Here is a 17,781-nt window from a genome sequence, read left to right as displayed (position 1 = left end):
GTCACACCCCAAGCTGGTGGACCTGCTGCCACACAGGCCCAGATGACCTGGCTGTACCATAGCACCAGCCACCATGTGCTCATTCTTTTCTCCCACCAGCCATCTGCCCAGGCCACAAGTGTTTTACAGACCCAGTTTCATGTATGCACCTCCTAGAATTAAAATCGCTTCGGGGATGCCTTCAGTTGGAGGAAACACCCCAAGGCCAAAGGAAGCCTGCTTTATTTAGTGTACAATACATAAAATATTTGTAGTTCCTTGGACATTTGCATGGCTATACAAATTATACTTTATGGTATAATTATTAATGGTTTGAAGAGAAATAAATAGTATAAATGAAATATGGCTGATACTATGAAAATGTAAACCATGTAAATCAAAATCATATAACAATTATTTAATACACAGAGGCCTACTTCATATATACATATAAAATTTTTATACACATATACAATAAATCCCCCCAAAAAAGATCACTCTGAAGCCGATCTCAGCACAAATATGAAAATAAATCTTTATCTTTAACCTCAATTTTATCTTCAGCAAGACGGCTGTGTGACTTGAGTTTATGCAAATCACAGTTTGTATTAAATAATCAAATGTCACATGTGTCATACAAAGCAGCAAGTGGAAAAAAATAAATTATGAAAATGCATAAGGCTAAAAGTTAACAGTAAAAAAGTCTCCTTATCCAACGTTCTTTTCTATGATGAAATTAAAATATTATCCAATGTGTCAGGATGCATAAAAAAGGAGCGTAGCATAATTGTGATTCTAAAAGCTCTCAGAGGCAAAATTCAGACGAGTTACTTACATTGAACTATGCAAATATATCAAATTAATCTAAGTTAAAAACATGAAGTACAGTCTTGTGCCACATGTAAGAACAGACCAAAAATTCGACGGTGGTCCCATAAGATTATAATGGATTACAAGCAAAAAGTTTGTTCACAATGCTGAAAGAAAAGGCTCGACCGACTTAGATGCTGAATGTTCCGCTCTGAGTGGTTTAAATCGATGGGGAGGCTCAGCGTGCTGTCCACCCGCCCGTGCACACACGCACGCTCCTGTGCACAAACTCAGCGTCCCTCCTCTGCTTCTCTCTCTTCCCTCCCCGTCTAGCAGTCTGGGCCCCCTGGCCTCTCTCTCTCTCTCCCCCTCCCTCCCCCTCTCCCTTTTATCTCCTCTCAAGCTTTCTCTCTCCAGGCCTCTTTCATCTCCACTTTCCCTCTTTCTCCCTTTGTCTTTCTTCCCTCTCTGCCTTCTTCCCTCCCTCCTCCTGAAGTCTATTCTCCCTCGGACAGCACCTCCCTCACAGCCTTCCCCCAGCCACTCTCCCAACTCAGGTACACAGGCGCACATACTTTATCTTTCACGCTGTATTTTTACTGTACCTTTTCTGTTTAGATACACAGATACTTCCCCCAGTGTTACAACTGCCTACAGTACTCAGTACAATAACATGTTGTACAGGTTTGTAGTCTCAGAACAATAGGCTATGCCATATGGCCTGGGTGTGTAGTGGGCTACACCATCTAAGCTTGTGTAAGTGCCTCTATGATGTTCGCACGACAAAACTGCCTAACAAAGCACTTCTCAGAATGCATCCCACTCCTTAAGCAATATATGACTGTATTTTTGTTCTTAATGAAAGTATACTTTAAAATTTGAGAACACCTTCATGAAATCAAATGTTGGCAATAATCACAATTTGATAGCAATGTGGCTGAAAGAGCTTTTCTTCAAACAAGATTGCTATCCAGAGCTATAAGGCTCTAATTTGGATTTTGTTGCCAAAATATTTATCCATGTTTGAGCAGTTAAAGATGACTGCTTTGTCTATCAAAGGTGCCTATGTAATCTAATCAATGTGGGGGTGCTGGCAGAGATAATATTTCTGCATCAAAGGTATACTCATAGGCACAGGTGGTAATACTAATATAGAGACACACTTTGGTGGAAAAGAAAGGCGACATGAGAACATGTCCTCACAACAGTTTTGTGCAACTGCACCAAACACCCAAACCCGAGTCCCATATGACACGCATGTCAGGTCCATTCTAACTGGGTTCCACAGACGTCACCTAGGCAGGCAGCGGTGACAGAACTTCCATCTCACTACATCCCCAAAATAACTACTACTCCCTCTGCCGCTCAGTTTGACAGTTCCCCACGAGCAAGGCTTTCTTTTTGGTCAAAAACAATTTTTTTTTTTCTGGGACCAAAAACCATGAAAGTGGAAACAGGAATCCATACTGGAGTTGCAATGGATAGATCCAACTTTCCAGGACAAAAACTAGATGCCATCAATAGAGAGAAAGCAAGCTTTCAAAAGCTAAATGATGGAGTGGCTGCTCATAAGCTATGTGTGTGATGTACCTTGTCAACTTCCATTAGAATAAAAATGAAGCTTGGGGAATTTAAGGTTTGATCATAAAAATCATAAACAGGAGAATTGCTACAATAAATTGTAATTCAATAAAAAGGAATGTTTTTAGCTTATATATAAAAAAGCTATTATTTCAGTTTTTTAAGCAAAAAACTTGGGGCCTTGAGCTACATGAACCAATGTAAGTTCGGATTTCTGGTTGGGAATAACTTCATTGGTTCAGGCCACTGAAAACCAAAAACCAAAAACCAGGCATTGCTGACCCACCCCAGGGTCAGGTATTGACCCCTTTGGCTCTTAGAGACATTTCAATGGGGACATGTGGGAGCTATTGCACGGTCTAGAAGGAGAACAAGACTAACCAGGTCCTTGGTGAAGATGAGTCACTAGTCCCATTAATCAAAGGGCTCCGATTCCTTTCCTAACCACACCTCCTCTTTCAAAGAGATGATGTTCCAAAAACCATGCATAGCACTTCTTTCATTGTTCATTATTTAAGGAAGCGAATGCTGGCAGGTAGGGAGTACAGGGACTTGCATTATATTGGAGATACGTATTTAAACCCTTGGAAGGTTTGACATAATCATGCATACATATTTTCACTTGGCAAAATGTTAAATAGTTCTAAGGACTAATGTATTTTTTAATGATATAATTCACATATCATAAAATTCACCCTTTTAAAGTATACACTTCAGTGGCTTTTAGTGTATTCACAAAGTTGTGCAACCATTAATTTCACAATTCCAGAACATTCTCATCATCGCCAAAGGATGTCACATACCCATTAGCAGTCACTCACTCTCAGTTCCTCCCTTTCCCCAGCCCTTGGAAACCACTCGTGGGTGTATTTTTTTAAGTGAAGAGTCACACCTTTCCCGGGCTTTGTACTTTCAATAGTATGTGGCTTTATATGTTTTTATTAGAATTTTTAACACTGAATTTAAAGCACGGATTTGTAAGTATTCTGAGACTATAAAATACCTTCTTTTATATAAAACTATTTTTGTCACAAAAATGTTTTCTTCTCCATGCATAGAAAAATAGATTTTTCTGTCTCCACTGAAGCCTGAAAATTACCACTTTTCTCAGTTAAATTCTGTTCTTGTTTCTGAAGTGAGAAAAGTCAATACTCCAACATTTTAAAAGTACAAACAACCAGAGTCCTTATTAATCATAAGCTGTTACACTCTCCTTCCCACTGCCAAAAAAAAAATGTACTACAGAATGTGAGTGAGGGCCAGGGCCAGGGCCAACGCCTACAAGGACATGTCCAAGACCACAAGCCTAGGTAACAGCAAAGCTAGGATGATAACCCCTTTTTACTAGTACTCGAGTATTAACTGTTTATAGGAAATGTGGTCATAGGTTACATCAGCTACCACATGAATCTAATTACATCCAAGAGTGTCTTCTACAGCCTTGATCTGAGCATGTGATTTTTTAGCACTTAGAAACATTTACACCTTATCTTTAAGACTCTGTAAGGACAAGCATATTTAACCAGGGAGCCCAAACTATTCATGGAAACGCAGCAAAGAAGAGCCAAGGTTGCGGTGGGACTGAAGAACACAGTTCGTATGAGAGTGTCTGTAGGCTGCACAAGCAAGTCCCACAAGTTCTGTACTCCGGAAACGAAGACTTCTTAGGCCACGGTGTTTTGGGTTCAACCCTTGCAACAATTCTTCATATGGCTTGACTGTTTGGAACTGCTTCCAGTCAGGTTTGTGATAGATTTGCTGTCATCCTCATCAGTTCTTTTTTTCACTTCCCTGGAGAGAGAGAAAGAGGTAGAGGTAGAGGTAAAAGTAGAGGGAGAGGGAAAGGGGGGTGTACTGAGGTACAAAACTAAACCCTGACAGCTCTGTAGAAATTAAAACAGCACAGCTGAGCACTTGCTGTGTGCCACCCAGGCATCGGTCTGAATGCTTTATATAGGTGTTGACTTATTTAGTCCTCACAAGAACCATATGAATTTGTGGTGCCCCATTTTACATTTTATACATAAGGAGTTCCCTTAAGTCACACAGCTGGAGAAGTAGCAGAGCTGGGATTCGAACCATGCAGGCCGGCAGCTCCAGAGCCTGCAGTCTGAGCACAAGGGCACAGATTCACACATGCACAGACTCATGCATGCTGGCACAGACACCCGTGCAGAGGTGCATATATACGTGTACACGCACACGCGCGCACACATACACACAGACTCCTCTTGCTCTCTCCTGTGATTTCACATGCTTTTTAGTCTGCCACACACACAGCCTACTTCTTAACGCCCTGGACCCTGGCTCACACCCCCAGCTGATACGTGCTTACATTAATAAAAGCAATGATGACTTTGTACCCATTCTTTAATTATACATGATCATGGAGGCAACAATGGATGGTTAAAATCCATTAAAAAAATATATTCCTTTTGCATCTTCCTAAATTTCTTTTGGAATTAACCATTAGAGGCAACACTGACAAAAGGTCTCTGTGCTCTTAAAAAAGCCCCCTAGAGTCCTTCCAAGTGTAGCCACTGGGGATGCTTGTAAGATATGCAGATCCTTAAGCCCCACCTTACAGAAGCCAAAAGATGATCTCCCTGGGTGAGGTGAGTGTGACAGCTAGTCCCCAACGCATCCCCAAACAATTCTGCCCTTCCCTGTCAGTGCCTGGCACCCCCTACTGTCACTCTCCCCTGGTCAGGATGGGTCCCGTGACTGCTTACACCCACGGAGTGCCAAGGAAGCGGCATGCTGTGACTTCCAAGCCAGGAGGGAGTAAGGCCTGGCCGCTTCGAGCTGCCGTTTGGGAAGTCCAGGGTTCCTGGATGCAGTGAGGCCAGCACAGGGCTCTGGGGGAGCGGAGGACACAGGAGGAGCACCCTGGTGGCAGGCATCAGGCCAGAGCCAGCCCGGCAGCCATCTGACTGCACACACGGGTGACGCCCCAAGTGAGGGCAGTTGAGGAACCTTGCACGTGAGATCCTGCCAATTCTGGTAATTTCAAAAAATAAAAGTGGTGGTGGTGTAAGGTGACTAAGTTCTGGGGTTGTTTATTGCAGAGTGGCAGATAACTAAAACTGTTACAGACTGGTAGATACCAGGAATCAATGGCCAGGAAAGCAATGCTGTTCAATAGAAATATAATGTGATCTACATATGTAATTTTAAATTCTTAGCAGCCACACTATAAAAATGTAAAGAGAAACAAGTGAAATTAAGTTTATGATGTATTTTATTTAATTCAGTGGGGCACAAATATTATTAATTCAGCATGTTATCTCTAAAATATTAATGAGGTACTTTACAATCTTTATAACATCTTCAAAATCCAGTATTTAATACCTACAGCACAAGTAAATTTGAATTAGCCTCACTTCAGGTGACTAGCAGCTACCAAATTGGACAGCACAGGTCTAGGAGGTGCCAACTTTTGAAAACCACTGCACTGTAAGAAGAAAAAAAAGGAAGCTAATTCTTGCTGAAGGCCAACTAATAAATGCTGTGCTATACATTTTATTATTTAATACATACCACACACAGACACACGCACCCTGACGGGTGACAGGTGAGCATTATTATCCTCACTTCACAGATGAGCTAACAAGGACTCAGGGAAAAGAAGACGATCTGCAATTCAACCCCTAACACCCTGTAAGACTCATTTCAGACTTCTGACCTCCACAACTGTAAGATAATACATTTTTGTTGCTTAAACCACTAGGTTAGTGGGACTTTGTTACAGTGACAATAGAAAACTAATACAAGTTCCAAATGCGATCATTTGATAAATGTCTACGTTGTGCCAAACTCTGGGATCCTCAATTAGTGAGCTTTGAGGGACAGCCAGAGGTCTAACTAAATCATTACCAGGTCCTGAGAGAGCTGCTTCACACAAGCACAGTGTTCTGCAAGAACACAAAGGGAGCACTGCAGGGTGCTGGGTGCAGGAAAGGAAGCCCTCCTGGAGAAGGAAGGAGCTCGCTGGAGGCTTTGACAGCAGAGCGACCTCTTGACAGAATAGGAATTCACCTTCAGTTAATGAGGAAAAGACATTCCAGGTGCAGGGAACAGCATGTACAAAGGAAAAGAGGAATAAAAGAGCTTGGCCATGATGGGAAATAAAGTTTCCTGTGTCTACAGATTACCATTCATGTGGGAAGCAAAATAAGACATATAATCAGAAAGGTGGGTGATGTTAGACTATGAGAAACTAAGCCACTTGCTAGCTCAGACTCTATGCTGTAGGTAGGACAGCTATGTGGGGCTGCAAGTAAGAAAGTGTTCACTGGACTTTCATTTATAAATATTACTCTAATTGCAGGGTGAAGAATGAACTGAAGTTGAAGAAAGGCTGAGGCAGAATCTTTGGTGCCTCCTGCACTAAACCTAGGCAAGACATTCCCAGGCAGGAAGTTTTCAGGCCCAAAGCAGGCAGCTAGATTAGATAGATAGATAGATAGATAGATAGATAGATAGATAGATAGATAGATAGATAGATAGATAGATAGGCAGGCATACAGATAGAATGGATATGAATGAATAAATGAATGCAAATATGGGCAGTTTCAAGAAAGAGTACAGAAGGGTCAACAGGGCCCCAGAACCCACTACAGATAGATGATAAAGGAGAGAAAGGAGTCAAGATTGACTCCAGGTTATTATTTTTTTATTATAATTTTGGTAGTTTCCTGAGAATGAGGAATGATTTTAAAGAAAAATTAACACATTAGGATTTGGGCAATTTGGGTCAGTCAAGCTTATGGAATTTCCAGCTGTTGGGTGGGAGTATGGTTATAGAATTTTAAAAAGAAGTGGAGGTTAAAAACACAGAAACCATAAGTCACCAGCTAGAGATAGTTCTAGAAACCATGGGGATGGAAGGCATTAGGCAGAGAGAGACAGAGGAAGCAGGAAAAAGGTGAAAAATGGAATCCTAAAATTATCAACATATAAATGCCAAGCCAGCAATTCAGACTAGTCATGAAAAGTCCTGATTTTGCCACTTAGTAGCTATGTCACTGTAAGATTAAGCATTCTAATTCTCAATTTTCTTATTGTACAAGGGGTACAATAATCATAGCATCCTCACAAGACAGCTTACATCTCTCCTTTCTGGGAGGTCCAACAGTCTCTTTCTCCTATATATCATATGGCTTTCCTGGTCATATGTTTTCTTTTTTTACCCTCTAATGTTAAATTGCACAGCCTTTTCCCTTTGGTATCTCTACTGAACCATGAATGGGACCTTCACGTGCTGAGTGCTCCTAATAATGCAGACATTACTCAACCTGAAAGCAAACAATAAGGGAGGAAAATATGCACCCATGTTGTTCATCTGGCCTTCAGTTTCTTTAATTCACCAAAAATAAAGGCATGTCTCACTTCAAGGAAATTAGAGAGATTATGATTCTGAACATCAAAAAACCAGTTCAAGGCTGGAAAAATTAAATCACTCCCCTCAAAAACTACCGTAGGCTTAACAACCGCATTTTAAATGGCTCAGTCTTGGAAACACACTTACACCCAAAGGGCTCGGCAGTTGCGCTAAACTGATACATCACCTGAGCTGCTCCTGTTTCTTTCAAATTTCAGGCCATTGATCAATTAAATGTCTGTGGCACTGAAACAGACTGAAAAAAGTTTAAAGCCTGTGGCTCTGTTAATAGCAAATGTACTTACCAAAAATGGACAATGGTTGTGTGGGTGTCCTACCAGGACTACAGGGAAATTGCAAAATTACATTTCTAAGAGAAATTTTTCCTGGGACTGAGAGGTTTTCTAAGAAAAGATAAAGTAGTTCAAGTTGCCAACCGAACATTTTTGGCCTCCCTTCAAAAACGAATCCTTCAGACTGTACAAATCCATAAACGCATCTAGTTCACATTCTATGACATGATATGACATAAAAGGGGACCATGTTGGGAACTGTCTTACGAGCTCTAAATCAACAACGTCCATGTTGTGCATTCTAAGTAACGTTCTAAAGGGTGTAAAACTTTTTAAATGTTCATTTATCCTATGGAGACTATACCATTTCTATTTAAGACTTAGGTATTTTGACAAGCAAATCCAAAGGCAGAGTATAAAGCAAAGTCTCTACATACTTGCTTTCTGTATAATTTTCATATTTAACATTAATGACTGAACTAGAGACCTCAAACTAGGCTATAATGCAATAACAACAACCGAAAAAACTCCTTGATCAGGAATCCACAAGAACTGCCCATTATCAAGATGCCTGTGTGCCCAGCGCTTTAAGTAAACCCAGCCCGCTGTGGAAGCTACACCGTCAACAGAGCTGCAGGAGCAAATGGGGACAGACGGCTTACAGCCGCTCCCACCTTTATGATACAATAAAAAAATCAGTTCTGCACTCTGGGTGTGACCACAGCAATCTGGAGTCATCTGACTTTAATATGACCCTACCAGACAAGTCAGCACTAAATAGCGACTGTATTACTCAGTGGAATATAGGCTTTCGTACATAGAATCATAGACTGTCAAAACTAGAAAGGGCCTGAGAGATCATTTTCTTCAGCCCACTCCCTTATTTTATGGATGAGAGATGCCTACAGGAAGATGGGGACTTGTCCAAGATGTCACAGCTATTCGGGGGTAGACTTAAGGCTGGACTTTGAGCCTCTGACACCACAGTACTCCAACACTCTGGGCAGCAGCCAAGAGCCACGCAGGGAGCCCGCTCAGCAGCACCCCTTCCTGCTCAGGCAGAGCAGCTGCTCGGTACCACACCTCCTGAGGCTAAGGCAGCACTGGGCGTCGGGCCAGCCTTGCGCCCAACCACAGTCTGAAGGCCTGCAGGTCCCGCCGACACCCATCTGCCTCAGCGGGCACATCACTTCCATCCAGGAATTCCCATGTACATTTTAATGAAACACAACACAACCATCCGCAAAAAAGGAAGACACCTACCAACTGAGTAATGATTCCAGCGGTAGTTCATATCATTGTATATCCCCCTTCCCCATTTATTGCATGTATCCTGTTTGACCAAAATGGCTGTGTACCCAAAGGTGCATGGGATCCATTATTTCACCTCATTTATAAAGGTTTTATCTGGCTCTTGACATATGTGATATTAGCCCATGATTCTCTTTCTAATCACAAGCAAAAAACACATAATTCACTTGAATGTATATGTTTAAATGTTTGTTTGCCCTTTTTCCACCTGTTCTAGGTCATAATCAAAGTTAGCGCTATTTTTGCTTTAAATAAAAATGATTTCCAGATTTCCAGTGTGGTGGGAGCAGCTGGCTCTCTCTCTGGGACTGATGTCAAAGTAGATAATGTTTTTCAAAGACTCGGAGTTCAAGCTCAAGGCCCCTTCCTGGCCCTGCCACAAACTCATTCTGAGCAGGCCGTGTACGCTCGCGGGGCCTGTTTCCTGGTTCTCTCAGGCCAGGCGCTCAGGGCCCCTGTCCAAGCCTTCTATTAATGGAATTCTATTCCAGGCAGTACTATAAACATCAAGTTGTTAATAAAAAAGCAGAATTTAAAACACTGAAAAGTATTGTAACTATCAGTGTATACTAGCATAAGAGGCCAAATATCACACTAAAGTTAAGATTCTTGAAAATCTCACAAGTGATCAGGAAATGCACTTTATAATCTAAAATTATGTTTTGGCTCTGTCAGCAATTAAAGATCATCGGCCTGGATGTTGTTAACACATATTTTGGTGTTTTGTTTTTTTCTTGCATACTTAATTCCTTTAGGCCAGTAAAGAATCTTTTTATTTGTGGCAGAAAACTAGGCAGAAGAAATAATTATAACAAAAAATGCTGTTATTTCCTGAGAGTACTCTAAGGATTAAAACACACATTTACATCCAAGTTCCCGAAGCATGCAATATTTTATTCTAATCTACCTCACAAAATGTTATTTATTATTAACATCACTGCTTTAGCTTAACAATTACCTGTGTAATAAATTTAACAAAGTGCTTCCAACTGGCATGATACACAATTTGCTTTACTGAGCCTTTGTTTCCTTTAACTGGAAAACGTCACAATAGTTACATTCATAATAGTCTCTTGTGTTTAAAATCTGGTTCCTGGAAATGATTCATGTAAGTCAACTATTAGCTTTGTGGTGACATTCTGCAGAAATGTCAGTGATGCACCTGCTTTGTTTGGCAGTAAAGGTATTTTGCCAATGTTCACAGTGAACATACAGCATTACTAGTTTTTATAAAATCTGTGTTTGTTTCTCTAACCACTACTGAAAGGCCAGACAGTGTTTTCCAATGCATAGTCATGTTATGGTGGAGAAGTTTAACAAGTACACCAGCTAAATGAAAATTCAATCCTACATCCAGTTTTCAAAATAAGAGACAAAGCCTTACCGGGCAAGATGGAGAACAGCTTCCACTATATTCGAACCATCTTTGGCACTTGTTTCGCAGAACAAAGCCCCATAGGTCTGTAGAAAAGAAATATACACTATTAAACAAAGCTTTTGTTTAAGTTTCCTAAAATTTTAGCTTATAAATCATTAAAATAAAAATATTTTCCTATGGAGTAAGTACACTAAGAGTTGACTAGTAGCTAAGAAATTGGATTCAGAGTTACAATAGTTATAAAGCCTTGTTATTCCAGAAACAGTTCCTAGTCAAGGTAGTTTATAGTTTGCATTTAAAAAATAAAAACCCACGATGCAAAATTTCCTGTTTTAAGGTGTTTATTTCCCAAAAGTCATACACATGCTACCCAACGTTTGCTACCAAATCATTTGAGAGAAATAGAAATGATAGCTCAAGGTAACTACTCAGGAATTTAAAGTCCATCAAAAGTATGTCTCCTTTTGGCAGCAGCGCACACACTATCATTTCCTATCATGATTCAGCAGCTGCATGTTGCTAAAACCATTGGGCATTTTCTAGCCCTCTGTTAGTCAGCCTTCCAGTGGTTATGTGTATGCTCATTGACCGTATCGTTCTCCTGCTTCAAACCTTTCAATGCTTCCTGTTCTACTTTAACTAATGTTCAAATGCTTTACAATGCCCAGTAAGACCTGCCTGTATGTGGCCCAACCAACCTCCCAGCTTTACCTGCCGCCCTGATCTCTCACTCATGATGCTCCCTCTGTTTCCCCAATGCCCCAAATTCCCTCTCCTCTCAGGATCTTTGCACCTGCTGTTCCCATTAGCTAGGTTACCCTCTACCCTATCGACCCTCTTCTCCAGACTGACTCCTAACCTACCTTTAGGATGTTAGGTAATCCTCCCCTGAAGTTAAGGTTGTTTTCTAACCCTGTTAAGTCCCTGTTGGGTCTCCCTATTATAAAACCTCAGAGCCATCTATGTTTTTCCTGCATCGCACTTGCCACAGCTGTAACTAATGAAGTTACCGTGTGTCTTTGTCGAACAGGGTGGAGACGATTTCCCTTAGGAAAAAACAATGGTGTGTGCTGTGGCCTGGGTGGGGGTCTCACACTCCTGGGTGGGATACGGGGAGGGTGTGATGGCTGTTCCGCGGCAGGCGGAGAGAGGGAAACCAAACAGTGGGGGAAGCTCCGCTGTGGGACCTTTACCCACACGCCCCCGAATCCATAGACAAATTTGTAAGAACTCACAAAATGAACGGATTTCTAGCAGAAATGGGTAGTGCCGCTGCTGTTACGTGGCCAGGATGTTACGGGGCGAAACGAATGCCTCTGAGGACACAGGAGGGTGTCAGCAGTGAGAAGCGTAGCAGGCCCACCTCGGAACCTGAGAAGCTGTGGGAAGGGGGTAAAACCGGCACGTGGACAGGAATTGTGAGGTCTCTGATGTGGCATGGGGGACACGGCCCGCAATGTGGTCACGTGCATGTCCTGTCCATCTCCCCCAGGCAGTGAACTTGGAAGGACAAGGACTGCGTGTTTTGTTCTCTATCTAGTCTTTGCTCAGCACACAATATAGTGCTTGTGATGTCGTGGAGACAATTAAATAGTGCTGAATGAATCTCTTCTGTGTCACTGCTTCGTTTTGATGTTTATCGTATTTGCTTCAGAGTTCTAAAATGTAAAACAAGAAAGATCCCCCAACTCAGAATAGTGAAATTCAAACTTCTTTCTAAAGTTCATGTGGATATGCTACAGAGACGTCCTTTCATGGCGCTGATGACAGACAACAATGGCAGCAATGTCACATCAGACTGTTACAGTATGAACTTATCTGACTCAATGCGCATTTGATTCCTTGTAGGGTAGGACAAGGTACAAGGGGGCCGCGTAGCACTGTGACCCAGTGATAGTAACAGGAGGATAAACATTGCCCACAGTCATCATTTGGACAGGAGTGAGCTACATCCTCTATACAAATGCAAGCCGAAAATAAGTTGAGACTATTCCAACTAAACACAGGTCTTACAGGGTGGGAAAAAATAGTATTCTTTTCCAACCAGGTGACGCATTGCACCATCTTCTGCCCCTAGGCACTGTAACCCTCTGGAATCAAACCCATCTTTTCAAAATAGGACACCCATTCTTTTCCTTTACCTGGATTCCAGGGCCAGAAGGATTCCAGGAACTGGGTGAGAGGGAGGAGGAAGATGTGATAACTCTGGCTCCTCTTTGTCAAGGATAGTCAATGGGAGGAAAGGATCAAGTGATCAATTTACCTCTAGGAGACGTTTAACCGTTGGTGCAATTACTTACATTCATCAAATGGAGGAACATTGGGAGTTCTGCCTGAATAAGTACAGAAGCCCCATCAAACAGGGTGCAGGTTCATCAAAGAACCTCTTAGGCAAAGGCAGACAAAAGCAAGAGACCTCTTCCAATGTGGACCCACTCTCACTCTTACCATGGCCAGTTTTTCTCCAAAGTATCCCGGGACACATTTCTGTCCCTCTGCAGCAGCAGTGTCACGGAGATCAGCTTTGTTTCCCACCAACATGATAGGAATACTCTCGTTGGTTGCGTCCTATCACAAGGAAAAGGAGAAAGGTGTGTAAACATCAAACACTAAACACATTATGATGATGACGACAGCAGCTACCATGTCCAAAAGTCCCTGTGTGCCACATGACGTACCGATATGATCCTTAAACCTCAAAATCTCTAAAGAGAGCCAAATGCTTCCCCATTGCCAGGTGAGAACACTGAAATCCAAAGATTTCAAATAGGAAATAGTAAGGGCCTGGGCTAGGGTCTAAATTGACTGCATCCCCCTTCCCACCAGACAAACAAATCAATATTAACTCAAGAAGCATGACATCAGAATTGCATCTAACTGCAATGCCCACATCATTTTCTGTAACTTTCACTCTGACCAAGAGTGATTACAAGTCAACTTCATTATCCCAGATATAAAACGCATGAGTAATCCCTCAGCTGTAATGGGACCAAAATGGAATTTGGAAGTTCCACACTTGCTGCTCTCTGGTTTGCAACAAAAGCAAAGCAAGAAGGTCCTCAAAGTCAACACTTTTCTTATGAGTCATCAATTACCACTCTATTCAACATAATAGCGTCTCAGGATAATGTTTCCAAAACAGCATATGGAAATTGTCACACTATCTCACACTCTCAGAGCTGCTTTGAAATGTAAGATGTGAGAGGCCAATGTGAATTTGAAACCCCACCTCTACCACCTCCAGGTCACTCACTGGCTGTGTGAAATCAAGCAAGCCTTTTCATGTTTCTGCCTCCATATCCCTATGTGTAAAATGAGGGGGTACATAAAAGCCAGATTCCAACTCAGTGGGCTATGATGAGAACAAGAGAATGTAACCTGCCTAGCCCAAAAAAATGGGTTTCTGGGTCCTAAATGAGAGAAGCAGCAGCCCTGGATAAGGCACGTGGAAATTACTCTTTGCAGTGCCTAAAGACACCCAGGTGCTCATTCAGTTTGGTGCCATAACCAGAACAGGGTCAAGAAATAAGCCTTAGAAATCATGAACTTAAATCTGACTTCCCTTCTCTTCAGGCCACTCTCCTCTCACTGAAGGCATCATGATGAGTGTGTTCAGTGCAGGGGGGGGGGGGGGGGGGGCAGCGGGAATTAAAAGGCCCTCTCCAAACCTACCCCACCCACCCCTTAATGTGTTAATTAACTGCGTTCTTTGGCCTTCAGCTCAGGGTCCAAGGGACCTCATTTGGAAGCCATTAACCAAATATGCACTTAAGTAAGCCAAGAATCCCAGCATCTAAATGGCTTCCCAAAGTCACACAGGTAAATATCTCCTTCAAGTCTTGACTCAAATATCACCTTCTCGTCAGGCCACCCTGACCACCCTGAGGACAACTGCGGCCCACTACGTCATCCAAAGGCCGCCCTCCTGCCCTCTGTTTGTTACGGTAACATTTATCGCTCTCCATCATTCTATTTATATTATTTATGTATGTTTGCTTCTTGTTAAATCTCCCTCACTAAAGAACAAGCTCCACAAGAACAGGGCTCTTTGCTTTCTTAACAAACACATCCCAGGCACCTGAACAGAACCAGCACTGGGGAGGCACCCAATATTTTTGAATGTATAAAAGTCAGGATGAGATCTCATGTCTCAAGCATCTCCCTTCAACTTTTACTCAAATATTCAGTCAATAAATTATTCATGACAGATAAATAAATGGCCATAATTTTATTTTACCCATGATTTTATTACAAGAGTCTGTAATATAGTGGCTTTCAAAGTGTTTATTAATTCGGAGGGTCCATTCACCACTGACATTCTACTTCTTCTCAACCCTCTGCCCTATCCTGATGATAACACAGTTAGTTTCTACCCATATTCATAGTGGCCATATAAACTTGTCCCTATGGAATTTCCTCAAATTGGAAAGGGTGAGCCATGGCAAAGGTTCACTGCACCCATTATTTTTGATATGAAAGTTAAATGCCAAGTGGTCTCTAATTTTTTCTCTGTAACAAATTCAATAATTCATCTTGAATACAGTGTTCGTACTCCCCAGACCCCGTGAAAAGTGCTACGAAGCTGAAAAGGTCACTCAGCCTGTGCTCGGCACGGCAAGCCATGGTAGTGGGCCCGTGGCACATACTACAGCGGGTCACTAGGGGCTCTTTCAACCCTGCGGCGGCCTTGCCTCTTAGGCTTCTTTTTCTTGAGCATGATCCAAAGACTTACAATGAAAACTAGTTCAAAGTGTTTCAACAAAAAGTTTTGCCGTACTTTTAACTACCCATGTGGGTTAGTTAGCTGGGATTATCCATTATTCTCTGGGCTTACTGCTCTATCCCACCGCGTGCCACTGCTCCCTGCCGTAGATGCTGCTCCTTCATGCGCGGACCGTACCTCAAGAAAGGAATTCTTGACCTCAGAAGCTTCTTCTCATAATCTGCTGCTCACTCTGATGCTTTTCCAAGCAAGGGAGCAACCACATGGAACCAGAAGGACCAATTCTGGCCCCCGTTCCAACCCTAACCTCTAAATAACTAGACGCCAGTGTGATATGGTTTCTGCGCCTCAGGTTTCTCATAATAAGTGAAAATAACACTATGTCTCTCCCTTTCTCAGATATGTTACAGAGATGAATATAACGTTCATAGGTTTCATAACGGAAGATGTTATGAAAAAAATATTTTGTAAATGCCAACACACTTTCTCTGCATTTATAATTTTAAGTCATATTTCCATAGGACAAAATGCACATTTATTTATCACGAAGTTTTATTGCCAATTACAATGTCCCTTATCACATAACTTGTTCAGTTAGATTGTAAACTGAGTGCCCCTGTACTTAATGCCTGTTAAAAATTATACATAATAGACCTACTTGAAAAATTGTATTAGTCTAGTGTTTCAGGGGTTTTTTTCCCCCTAGAGAGTATGCTGAACCACAGCTTGAACTATAGTTTTACATGGACTAATAAGTGCTGGCAGCACACTAACTGTGGTCAAATCATTTCCTACTTTTAAACAGTATTTACCATGAAACCAAAGGATATGAGAGCTCCTCAGATGAAAGACACCATCTCATTTGCTCAAAAGAAAGCACAGATAGCTATCACACACATTTAAAATACCAATTAGTTTTCCAGTGGTACCTTGGGATTTATAAAGAGCCAAATCACTCCCAGAATAAGGCTGAGAACACAGCTGCTATGGAATTTGGGCTTCGCATATGCTCACACCAGGTGGGTTTCACCTGTGCTCCCAGTGCACGAGGAAGTCCCCACACATGTGCAACCATGCTCTACACCCAGCCACACCAGCCTCGGGAGAGCGGCTGCTTCTCAGATTACCTGCATTTCCACCTGCTTCCAATAGGGTTCTGATTTTATCTGTAAGAAAACCCAGAAGTTTTATTCCCAGAAGCTCCTTTTTAGTTGTGTACTTGGCCCTGTGGGAATTTGCCCAGCTACTGAGGGAGACACCATCGCTGCCGAGTGCCACTGGGAACTCTTCCTCTAACATCCAGTTCTTTGTGACACCGCAGATCAGTGAGTTCTCATCACATTCCTTTTGATGAAAAAAAGAACCTGCATTTTCCAAGATGGCCTACTGCCTTCCCATGTAATTTCCTGTTTCTCTGTTTTGATTTCTTACCTCAATCATATCTACCCATTCTCGTACATTAAGGAAGCTTTTCTCATACGTAACATCATACAGCAGCAAAACACCATCTGCTCTTCTGAAGTAGGACTTGGCAATACTTCTGAATCTGGAAGAGAGAAATGAACTTAAGTCACGGTTCTGATCAGTTCATTTGGTGCTGCTTCATTCATCTCTTTTATGCGCACTTTTTTGTCATCTTCTCAAACAAGCCCCAATTGAGAAAAATCTGTTGGCAACGTATCGCTGTGGATCAGCCATCTCCGAGGCCTAACACGACCCAGTGAAACGTAATGTAAAATCTGGGCTACTGATTTTAAAAAAGCCAATCATTTTCTCCACCAAACAACCCCAAGAATGTCTACAAACCCCAGAACACAACCAGGACAAGGCTGACAGTGTGATTTCTGAAAATTCCAGCTTTAGCAAAAACCTACCAAAATCCATTAAGTGGGATACAGAAAAAGGGGGGAAGGAGATGGACATCAGAGAAAAATGGTCTTCTGGGTGTTAGAAGAACTAACAATGTTGGGCATGACAATGCGCCAGAAGCTTCACATACACAGGTAAGGGATTCACCGGGGGAAGAGTACACTGTGAAATATATGTCTGAATCTAAACCAAGTGCAATCTTTTATATTGTTTTACATAGGGTCATGTCAGCCACAAGTATGTTTCATATATTGACACTCTCAGTCTGCTACAGAATATGAGCTCCGTATGGGCAGGTAGCTGTGTCCTATTGAAAAGATTCACTGATGAATCTTAGCAGCCTCAATGGTGCCTGGTATAGAGGTAGGCAGGCATTCCATACTTACTTGTTGAACAATCTTACTTGTTGAACAATTTGGGAGATGCATTCTACTCCCAAAGAGTTAGACAATAC

At 42.0% G+C, this 17,781-nt stretch overlaps 1 protein-coding gene across 1 annotated transcript in view; it reads right to left on the bottom strand.

The window, feature by feature from the left end:
• Window positions 1-3,348: 3,348 nt before the first annotated feature.
• The window catches only part of RASEF (RAS and EF-hand domain containing), a 66,521-nt gene continuing 52,088 nt past the window's right edge, over window positions 3,349-17,781 (bottom strand). The window contains exons 14-17 of the mRNA XM_054582988.1: window positions 16,890-17,004; window positions 13,184-13,303; window positions 10,742-10,818; window positions 3,349-4,161 (exon numbers count right to left, since the gene is read on the bottom strand). Coding sequence (XP_054438963.1) covers window positions 4,056-4,161; window positions 10,742-10,818; window positions 13,184-13,303; window positions 16,890-17,004 — 418 coding nt within the window. The 3' untranslated portion in view covers window positions 3,349-4,055. The remainder of the gene's footprint in view (window positions 4,162-10,741; window positions 10,819-13,183; window positions 13,304-16,889; window positions 17,005-17,781) is intronic.

The sequence above is a fragment of the Pteronotus mesoamericanus genome, unplaced genomic scaffold (genome assembly GCF_021234165.1).
Source record: "Pteronotus mesoamericanus isolate MK-2021 breed Mesoamerican mustached bat unplaced genomic scaffold, CSHL_Meso_final contig_73, whole genome shotgun sequence".
In the NCBI taxonomy this organism is placed as follows: domain Eukaryota; kingdom Metazoa; phylum Chordata; class Mammalia; order Chiroptera; family Mormoopidae; genus Pteronotus; species Pteronotus mesoamericanus.
This window is presented reverse-complemented; position numbering and strand designations above follow the sequence as displayed.